General features: G+C 40.1%; 1 protein-coding gene across 1 annotated transcript; it reads right to left on the bottom strand.

Annotated features, from left to right (window-relative positions):
* Positions 1-606: 606 nt before the first annotated feature.
* Positions 607-9575, bottom strand: LOC125298260 (CMRF35-like molecule 1). Its single transcript, XM_048248963.1, has 5 exons — positions 9452-9575; positions 9039-9338; positions 1930-2007; positions 846-956; positions 607-695 (listed from the first exon to the last, which is right to left on the bottom strand). The coding sequence occupies exons 1-5, from the start codon at positions 9573-9575 to the stop codon at positions 631-633; spliced, it is 678 nt and encodes a 225-aa protein (XP_048104920.1). The 3' UTR covers positions 607-630.
* Between the last annotated feature and the right edge of the window lie 1969 nt (positions 9576-11544).

Genomic DNA, 11544 nt, shown 5'->3' with positions numbered 1-11544 from the left:
CAGCCTCCTTTAAATGCGCCGTTGAATGCCAAAATACCGATGCATTTATTTAACATATCGCGCTTTGCGCCGTTAAAGGGAATGACAGATGTCATTCTCATTGGTTTAAATGATGTTACGTCCCAAACACACCCATATGACTGATTTAAAAAAACTAGCAACACCTTGTTGCGCCATGAGCTCCACGTTTGATAACGAAACCCCTCCCAATGTGAACTGGACATCCTACTAAATTTGAATAGACTTTTGACGAGTGACGATGCACTTTAGAATGTCATGATAGGGCCCTATAGCACTGTGAACCATTCCTGGCTGCGCCTGGCAAATCCGCCATCATAATAGCAATCCGCTATGGAACAAGCGTGCCTGTTGTTAAAGGGAATGTGAGATGACGCTCAGATTGGTTTATTGCACGTTACGCCCAAACCACACCCATGAATAATGTAGCTGCTACAGAACACCCCATTTTAGATTTGTGTCGGGTGCAACAGTCAATTTTCCGCCGGTAAAATAGAAACAGCGCCCAAGATCCGCCCACAAAGCGATTTGCGCGAAGTCAATTGCGTTAAAGTGCAAGATAGAGCCCTAAAGGTTTAAACATGTTAGCTGCAATCTGTCATTATTGGGTGGTTACATTGTTACCTGGTTGTTTTTATCAGTGATGGTTGATGGGCTGTCGGATGGGTGGGAATGCTCTGTAGAACACAGTAGAAAATAGCATTGTTTGTGTATTTGTGTGCAGGTGAGTATGTGTGAATACAATGAATGAGTGTAACTGAGTGAGTATATGTGTGTTAGCATTGTTGCTAACCGTTTGACCTCTTGATGAGTTTAGAGTCACTGACCTCTTGTCCTCTGTTTCCTGCAGATGATGATGATGATGATGACTATGATCACCAGCAGCAGAGCTACAGCAGTCAGACCGGCCTGGACTATCACACTCTTACCTAGGAAAGCTGATCAACCCACAAGTGTGTGCGTCCACACACACACACACACACACACACACACACACACACACACACAGAGCCTGAACAGATGGAGTCAACTACAGCTGCCCAATTACAAACTCTACATACATACTCTACATACATAACAAAACGACTACCTACTCCACCTTTAACAACACTGGTTGAGAACAATCTCCCACCTCAAATTTTTCCTATTCAACAATGACCTTGAAAAAGTTATCCATGCCTTTATTACATCACGGCTGGGTTTATTGCAATTCCCTCTACCTTGGCCTCCCCCAGTCCTCGTTTGCAGCTGGTCCAAAATGCAGCTGCGCGTCTTCTATCTGGCAACAGGAGGTGTGAACATATCACCCCTATTCTGGCCTCCTTGCACTGGTTCCTAGTTGTTTTTAGGATTCAGTTTAAAGTTTTATTATTTGTTTTTAAGGCACTTAATGGGCAGACCCCAACCTACATCACCGACCTTGTACAGCCTTACTCAGCCCAAAGGTCCCTGAGATCCTCAGACAAAGGGCTTCTGCATGTGCCCCGCTCACGGCTCAAACAGAGGGGTGATAGAGCCTTTGCAGTTGCTGCTCCACGTCTGTGGAACCAGCTCCCCCTGGATATTACATCTGCTCCCTCCATTTCTGCCTTCAAATCCAGGCTAAAAACCCATCTTTACTCCATGGCCTTCCTTGTTCCCTAACCCTGTACTTCTGCTCATCCTATATGTCTGTGTTGTGTTTTATGTTCTTATGACTATTGGTTCAGTGTATTTTTCTGTATTATCTGTCTTAGTCTTTATCTTAGTTGTCTGCTGTACAGCACTTTGGTCAGTTTATGCTGTGTTTAAATGTGCTTTATAAATTAAACTTACTGGTTGTGATTCTGTGCAAAAGGCTACTGTTGATATTTGAGTGCAACATAGATCATATACAGAAAGGACAGAAAGGTGCGGTGAAATATAACCTACTCAGGCCAGGTACCGTCGGCAGCACTGATGGTGATGATGTGGACCATGAGGATGTTGTTGAGGAAGATGTATCGGGACCTATAGGGGAAGAACATGATCAAGATTTAAAAGATCTTCTCACTTGCCTTTGCTGGCACCTCCCTCCACCCACACCCATGACCTTAGAATCATTGCTCACAGTGGCATCATGCCCATTGAAATAAAGGGGGCACGTGCCCCCTCGGATTTTTCCTCCCTGATAATTTTTTTGATCATAACTTTGTTCCTATTATGCTCCATAATAAGCCAGAGCCTATAACGACTCAAATGCATTCTTCTGGATGTGTAATAAACCGTACCAAAATAGCTGAAGACCGGTCAACATTAGCCCTTTTCCTAAAATTGGTGTCTGTGTATGTTCCCGTAACAACTCACGCACGCATTGAGCTCGCGATGTTTTGCTTGTGTTGAACTGTTACAGTTAACGCTACAGTTTGAACAGTTGAACTGTTAGTTACAGTTTAAACAGATACAGTCATTGGTGTTGAAGTGGTAAGTAGTCTAGCTAAGCAATAAAAAGTAGTGGAATTATTTGTGGTTGACCAGGAAATTTTGACTTGGCGATCAAATAGAACTATGGATTTGATGTTGGCCGCGAATTCAGAGCATTACGTTAACGTTAGCCTACATGGTGTCAGTGTAGGCTACTCTTACACATATTACAAATATTTGGCAAAGTCTCCTGGTTCAATTGTTTCCAGTTTCATAGAAACGAGGGTGTTAAATTTGCAGTGACTTCAAAATCCAACCTAATATAATAACATTAGGCCTACCAAGGCATTGCGTTGGATGTTTCTCAATCTCCACTTGTTCTCCACGTATGTGGCAGCTAATCCATGTAGTGAAAAGGGATACCCTTTTAAAAGGAGGCCTAAAGTTGTTTTATATAGGATCGCTATGACCGTGATGTAGAGGGCAAGAAAGTATAATAGTCTCTCTCATATGCTAATAACTTAGGTTATCAGGTCACTTGCTCATGATTTGCAGGTAGCAACTTACAAATGAGGTAGGCCTAGCCTATTGCTTGCCATAATGGTAATGAAAAATATATTACTAGTAGTAAAATATTCAAATATTTTAGTGTTAACCTTACTCAGCACTGAAACCTGTCAAACTTCGTTCAAAGTCCTTCATCACATGAATTAAGATTAAACTAATTTAATTTCTGAGCACCACAAAGTCAGACCTCAGCAACTTTTTTAATGTAAGATTGAAGAAGAAATCATGTGTAGTATGGCTAGGTGTAAATGTGTGTCTAAACATGCTTTAATGAGCTTACACTTTAATGAGCTGAATTTGAGCTTACAGTTCTTTCACCAACCTATGTGTTTTACATTAACTTACAAAAATAGATACTTTATCTTAGTCCTCAGATAGATGAGGGTTGCTGCTTGCTCTGTTAAGGTATTTCTGTCCCTTCCAAATTGCATTGAAGGGCATTTCTCAGATTTCGGGCCTATTTGGGTTACTGAAATTTTGAAAAATAAAATTCAAACTTTTACTAATTGGTATGCAACAAGTTATCAGTCATTTTGATAGGAGTAACCTTGTGAGCTTGGTTGAGACCACAATATAAGGGAATTTATGTTTTTTTGTCATTTTTCAGGTAAATGTCATTACCATCACATTATCTAATATGTACATTTTAAAGATGAAATGGTCAATCAATGATCAATCAATGATCAATTATGGTTTCACGTGAAGTCTATTTTATCTTGAACTTATTAGAATTGTTGAATTTTACTTACAACATGAATTATAGTCGTTTAAGTATCTTATTTCTTTATTTTTTCACTTGACCCTGGCTTGGAATTTCATTTATTTGAAATAAATGCCAAATATCATATCTGTTTTCATCCAGTGGCAATTTAGACTGTCCAACATTGTCAAAAATATCTAATTAATGTAATTTATTGTAATTTATACATATTCTATTGGCAAAAATGCATGGTGATGGTGATGACATTGCAGTTCTGGTAATGACATTTGTTGCGGTGATGACAAATCACTGATCGTAATCTATTGCAATTAAATGTTTATAATTTAGAAACCCAAGATGAACTGACTTTGTGGGAAAAAAAAACGTATTTCTTTTAAAAATAGTACTTTAAATGTATCTGCAAAAATGTCATCACCAACACAGTCGTCATTACCACTACATTTCAAGCTATAATGTGCTGGTAATGACTGTGTTGGTGATGACATTTATATCGAAAAACTACCCTAAGAAGCAAAAATGATCACCATGCAAGTGTAGCTAGCTTTCTACATGTAATGTACATCATTTAAACTATTAATGTCATTTTAAAATTTCAGGAATATTCAAAAATACAGAAATACAATGCGTATGGTAATGACACATAATAAGTGTACATGCCCAAAACGAGGGATAAAGAGTAGATTTTCTTATGTTTCTGGACATCAAGGCATCAATCTTTCTGCTTGACACCCATGTATTCCACTGTGGTATTAGGTGACCATGGTTACCAAATATTTTTTTGATGAAAAAACAGTAGCAAAGTGCCTTTATGTAGAGTGTGCTGGTAATGACGGCTAAACCATGGGACAGGTAAACATTAAGCAAAATAAAACAGGAAATGCATATATATGCATAATGTGTGCATGCAGTTCATTAGTTCAGGTAACATTTAATTCAAATGCATGATTTTTAAAATGAATTTTTGATAAACTAGATGTACCGCATAGCGGTACAAAATATGACCGCCGCTCAGTCCTGTACAGCCGTTCCGCGAAAATGAATCACACTTCAATTTGTCTCCATATTTTACTCCATCCCCACTCTTGAAACTTTTTTGTGTATGCTTGTTTGGCATGCCTGAGTGTGTGTGTGTGGGCTGCACAGAAAGTAGCCTACTGGTGCTGAAAAGGTGAATAGATTGTAGAATAGCCAAAGAAGATGTAGCATTGTTATAAAACCTTTAAAATCTCTAAACAATCACAAGTAGGGCAGTTCATCACAGTTCATCCATTGCAACTGGATTGATGAAAGGTCACTTACACCTGTAGGCTACATTGTATTTGGGAAAAGCAAAAGGTATCAGCATAATGTTATTTATTTATTTTTTATGTATTTATAAACAAAAACATCTCTGTCAGTTCCATGCCGTTTTCAACAGCTATCAAAAACAAAAGGTCATTTTTGGATGGATGGATTTTTTGTGAATGTTTCTTCTTCTACATAAGATTTTAGTCATCTTTAGTTCATGTAATATTTTATTGTCAATGCACAAATTAAGTAACAGTAGTCTGAAACGTTATTGTTAATGCACAAATTAAGTAACAGTAGTCTGAAACGAAATGCTGTTTTACATCTAACCAGTGGTGCAAATAACGGACATGTCCAAATGGGCCTTGATGAAATGCGTCGCTAGACTGTTCATACACATTTTAACGGGCCAAAGTTGAAGAGCTTTTGTCCGTTATTGTTCGCGGCAAATATAGGCTGATTCATGTTCCCTTGCATTGTGTAACTGAGGTCCATGGCTAGTCTGGCTTTCATCAGACCAAGCTCAATCTTTTAAGAAATCAAAAATAAATAGCGGCCAGATCAGGCTGGGTTCACCCAGCCTAGTCCATAGGCACCGATATTGTTTAATTTTCCGATTGAGATATACACGCTTGGCTATTCTAAATGCAAAATGCATCAGGGAGTTATGACAAAACTGTAACTAACAAACTAGATCCTAATAGAAAGCTGTTAGCTTCCCTAAGCTACAGGTAGGATTATAAGGTAGGCCTATTTACAACATAAATTGTCAATAGGCTATGCTGGTGACACAAATAAAATCTCCTTTGAAACCAACGGCTTACTTTACAGTATATCAAGCGGACTTAAACTGCCATATCGTGGGCTTAAAAAGTTGTAATAAAATTCACGCAGCTCCATGAGTCAAGGAAAGCGCCAATGAAGTAGCCACTTCTAAATGGGACCCACTACACAGTAGCTTAAGGTGTGTTGCTAAAGCAGCCATAATGAAATGAAGGTGTCATTGTTTGGATACTTCACAGACACGTGCTTTTTAATTTCACAGACTACAACTACCAAGCTGGAATCAAAGCACATCGATTCCCCTCTCACACCCTGCACGCACTTAAAAACAAAATAAACAGGCGCCTCAGTCTTACGCATGTATAGGCAAAACTGTATCAGACCGTGTAACGTTGGTAAATCTTCCATTGCACAGAATGATTTTGTAGCACGTGCAATAAATGACAGTCGAAAGATACAAACAGTGCTGCTATCAATTTTCTTGGTATAACTGCATTTATAGTTTTCTACAAATGCAATCAATCAAATTGGCCTCCATCACTCAACCAACGGGGTAACATTACCTAGGTCCTTATTGATATTACAAGATTAACGCATTCCTGCAGTAAAACCAAGCATGTCCAATAAACATCCTCAGATTTATTTCGCTTCAAGAAGAAATGGGAATTACACTTCATGTGAACATCGCCCTATCCTTATTAGATGTTCGCTGTACAGTCCTTGTAGGAAGCGCCCATTGTTTTTCCAACCCACTTTTAACTTCCAACAAAATTACGCCTCACTGCAACGACAAGCGCCATCTAGTGGACAAACGACTACTTATCGCCAATACTGAAAATGCAGCCATGATGATGATGATGAATATTTATTTTGGCTTTCTTTTAATCTTACTGAATTTGTAATTATGTATCGGCAGTTCTAATACCGATAGTATGTGGGTGCCTGTGTGTGTGTGCATGTGTATATGTGTGCCCGCCATCTACAGGCCAATGAGTGTACAGTCACTAAATGTACACATAACCTAATTGTTTTAGACCCCCCCATGGATGAAATTCTACGAAACTTGGCATACCCCCAGAGAATGCCAGGTCAATCATACACATAAAATTTGGTGCAGTTCTGAACATCTTAACTGAAGATAGGGGCGGTTAAAGCAGAATAATATTGCATTTTCATTTTTTACCGGGGCAAATCACAAATGAGTGATTATGGGCCAGGTTGATGTGGGTTCAGGTAGTTATTTAGGAAAAACTTTTTTTTTTGGGTTCGGGGGGCCCAGCACGGGGGGGGGGGTGGTGTTTATGCACATGTGTGCACATGGAATGGGTTAACATGACCCCTGGAGGCAAACATACGGAAAAAAATGGTCATCCTAGGCCCCACGGTTCTCAAGATATTCACAGAAAACTGTGTCTGCCCTACCCTCCTTTCGGGGGGTCCAGTACAGCGGGGGGGTCCCTTAAGACCAACATACAAAAAAAAGGTGGACCTCCTAGGCCCTACGGTTCTCGAGATATTCACAGAAAACTGTCTCCGGCCACCTACAGGCCAGTTGGTGTATAGTAACATAAATTAATTTATTGTGTGGCCCCCCATGAACGGAATTCGACGAAACTTGGTGTCCATTCAGAGGGTGTCATAATGATCCTACACTTCCAATTTCGTGCAGTTTTGACTATGTTAGGTCACAGATACCTGCGATTACAACACCTAATTTTTACTTTTTTGGGTTTAACTAGGTGGCGCTATACATGAAATGAGTGGTTATGGAATGGGTTGACATGGCCCCTTGAGATCAACAAACAAAAAAAATGGTCCTCCTAAACCTTACGGTTCTCAAGATATTCACAGAAAACTGTGTCTGCCCTACCCTCCTTTCGGGGGGTGCAGTCCAGCGGGGGGGCTACAGATCAAAACGAAAAACGATGGTTCCATGCTATCCATATGGGGTTACATGCCCACCAAGTTTCGTCTACCCCGGTCTTTCAGTGTCCCGGGAATCCTTGACGGAAATTTGGACATGCGAAAAAGAAAAAAGAAAAAAAAAGAAATATCTGACTATAATAATGTTTGAGATATGGCACAATATGTGAAAACTCTGGTTGCGGACAACACCAAAACACTGATATTGTACCATAAAACACCAATAAAATGTGTCTAAATCATGAGTAGGAGCAACCATTAAAAAAGTCTAGGCTTGTTTTTCTTTATACTAATTAGTGATGCTAAACATTATTAGATTTAATGTGTTTTTAATAGAATTACACCCTGTGGACAGAAATAGGCCCCAATTCTGGGAAATACCCTGAAATGAAATGTTTAGCAGCCAGAATTTAAACATTTCTAGGGGGAGAAATCTCCGGCCCCCTCTAACATGACCCCCCCCGAAAAAAATTGCCTGATTGTGCCCCCTCTGAATCTTGGCTTGCATGACGCCCCTGATTGCTCACACCTTTTCTCCTCTTCCTTCCCAATGTCAACCACAACAACCGAAACTGCCTCGGGCTTAGACACGATTAGAAAGAATGCTGTTTTTTGCAGTGAGGAGTCTTTTTTCTGTAAGCGGTATGCACGCTGCTTAAGCTCCCTAAGCGCCTCACATTTTTTTTTGCAAACGCGCCTTGAGCACCTAAAACTGAAAAAAAAAAGGTTCAACTCCTGTCACGCCCGTCTATGCCATGCTGGGTGTGTGCTTGGCGTGTCTGGCTTGGCCCTACGTAGGTAATCCAGCCTGCATTTTCTACTGCTGTTCTGTCGCCTTTAGGTGGAGCTGTTGTGGTGGGCCGTGCTGCGCTAATTGGTAGGCCGATGAGCGGGTCTTTAAAATCACTGCCTTCCAGTCGGCTCGCTCTCTCTTTCTACTACCTCGGCCTGACGACCAGAGGCTGGCTGCGGTCATCGCTCCTTGCCTGTTCAGCTTTTTGCTTTACACTTACATCTAACTGATAAGCACGACACTTTTGGTTTGCTTACCACTGACTTTGGACAAATCATTCTTTAATAAACCAACATCATATTTAAACATTAAGTTCAGTGTGGTCTCCCCTATATCAGGACCACTTGGGTCAAAGTAGAGCTGTATTAGAGCTGAGTATTTTTAAAACATACCAGACTAGAGCAGACTTTGTCTGCTATTTACACAGTGAAGATATTACTGTGGTCATATGACCACACATTAGAAACAACAAACTATATTCACCAACATATGGTCAAGAAGTGTCAACAAAGTAGTATCACAACATCTATAGATACCAGACATCATATGAAATGTATAACTAACCAATAATGAGTTGGGTCCTGCTGATCATAGTGATGGATTCACCTACAGCTGCCTGTACTCCACACCAGTAATCTCCAGCATCTTCTGCCGTAAGCTGGTCCAGGGTCACAGACACAGAGACATTAGATAGTATGTGTATCTGCCTCCTCTGTGTTGGAGAATTGACGAGTTTGAAGCAAGTCAACTTTCTCTGATGGTGGCAAACATATTTCTGTCTCTCTTTGTATGCTTCAGGGAAAGCGCAGATAAACGTAAAGCTCTCCTCAGGAAGACGAGAGATTGTAGTAGACTGCCATGGACCTGTCAATCAGCAAATGAGTCAAAACACAAAAGTAAGTATGCCTATCCCTCCTCATGGAGTCATGAAGTCTTTCTCTTTCTTTATAAGTAATCGTGAGTCAAATTTTACAAACCTGTTTTAACTGTCAATGTTATGTCAGCAGGCCTAGATATAGTAGCGTTCTCCACCACACACTTATATGTTCCACTGTCCGCAGGAGTCAGCTGTGTGATCAATACCATGAAATTCCCCTCCATTTTGTAGTCATGTAGAGAGAACCGTTTGTCTTGTGCAGGGGTGCCTCCATTATCCACTATGATATTCGTAGAACACACTGGCCCTGATGCTTTACAGAGATATTTTCTGTTGTTTATGTACCTGTGTACATCATAGCCACCACACTTCATAATGACAGCACCTCCTGTGTGTCCAGTTAAAGAAAGGGCCTGGACATTAACTGCAAAAACAATTAAAATGCATAGACTCACTCATCTTATATAAAGTTTAAAGAGCTTTGTACATATACATATAGACCAGTGGTCCCCAAACTACGGTCCGCGACCTCATTTTGGGTTGCCCCCCAAAACATGTCCGTGGTATATAGCATCTGGCCCGCACAGGAGTATGACATCGTACTATACTCTCCGTAATTTCCCCATTCATTCTCTATGGCGAGTCTTAACAGTACACATGTAATACTCTTTTTGTCCACTAGTGGTTGTTTTGGCGCTGTTTCACGTTTGCCATCGAAAACAGAATGAAATGTAGGCCTACATGCAAACAATGTAAGAGGCCTATGCTGACTGCATCAGTGCTCAAAGTATTCTAAAAGTTTATCAATTAATTGTTAATAACTAACTAACTTCTATTCAAGTCATATTTCTGTGACTTTCTTGGATAATTATTTCTATTTTTTATTCACTCGTTCAAATGTTCATACAAATTCACAATTCACAAAGTTCTCATCAGGTGAGTGAAAGTGGTCATTTGTTTTGAATCAAACATTTTGAATAAAATAAACTTTTGGGACTCCCAGCTAATACTTTTAGGAATGCTAAAGTCTTTTTATAAGTACTATTTCATTTGAGCTACATTTTACACTGATATGACATGATGGCAATATAAACACAGCCAATGGTATTAAATTGCAGTAGCCTATGATTAAATGTAATGGAATATTCAACTAAGGTCAACTGCTGTTGTTCACAGCACTAAGCTATTTTTGGTTACTAAAATACTCCAAGTCTCTGGCCCTCTCTTAGAGTCAGGCATAGTGAGCTCGCCCTCGGAAGAAAAAGTTTGGGGACCACTATTAGACTATTGGAGCCGGCCACTTTGAGGCACCTGTGCTAAGCTGGGCTAGCAGTGGGTACGTCAGACAGAGTAACTACATGATGAGAAGGGTATGTATCGACATATCTAACTCTGGGGAATATGGTGAATAAGCTAAAGTCCCAAAATGTCTGTGTCTTCCTTTAACCTTAGATGTTCCTGCTACTTTTTATCTCACAGTTTATGTCCCGCTTCTGTCAGAAATGCAAGGCAAACTAGGAATACACAACACACATACAAACACACAGAGGGCCGCAAATGAATGGACTGTGCCTTTACATATACATTTAATAGACATACAGTACACAGCACGTCATACGCTGCAAGGCTTGCTTACAGTACATACTGTACATACAAACATACAGTAAGTAGCACCAGGAAACGTCTTAGTGCAGGAAATGCAAAATTAATGAACACACTCCCAGACAGAGGTGCTGGTTTGAATGATACAAAACAACTATAGTTATTGATCTTGACACCTTCAAAATAGCGGATATTAATTTACCTGTGAGAAGGAATGTGGTGAAAAGGAAAATAATTATCATGTTTTTATAATCCGCTTCTCCCAGTTAGTTCAGCCGTGCTGGTTCGTGATGATCACATACTGTGTGTCCAACTCTTTCACAGGATCTGTATTTACCCATTTCCTCTCCTCTTCTACACAGTCATGTGTTTTCTCTCCCTTTCATCAGCCCTTCTTCCTCTTTTAATGATGTCACCACCACATACTGTACGCCAAAAGATGACACAACAGTTGAGTGGGTAGAGAGAGAGAGAGAGAGACAGCGGGTGAGAGACAGAGAGAGAGAGCAATGTAGGCTAATGCAATGTAAAAACCTTTTTTTTAATGAATGACATATTATATATTTTGCCTGTGGGCGGTGGTAGGTAGTA

Source organism: Alosa alosa, chromosome 7, assembly GCF_017589495.1.
Source record: "Alosa alosa isolate M-15738 ecotype Scorff River chromosome 7, AALO_Geno_1.1, whole genome shotgun sequence".
Taxonomy (NCBI): domain Eukaryota; kingdom Metazoa; phylum Chordata; class Actinopteri; order Clupeiformes; family Clupeidae; genus Alosa; species Alosa alosa.
This window is presented reverse-complemented; position numbering and strand designations above follow the sequence as displayed.

Excerpts from the sequence above, each read along its gene's own strand:
- LOC125298260 (XM_048248963.1), bottom strand. The coding sequence starts at position 9,575 with ATGGAGGGGAATTTCATGGTATTGATCACACAGCTGACTCCTGCGGAC. Across the intron at positions 2,008-9,038 it reads CAGGACCCAACTCATTATTG|GTCCCGATACATCTTCCTCA; the intron begins GTTAGTTATACA and ends CTTCCCCTATAG. Across the intron at positions 957-1,929 it reads GCCGACGGTACCTGGCCTGA|CTTTCCTAGGTAAGAGTGTG; the intron begins GTAGGTTATATT and ends TGGGTTGATCAG.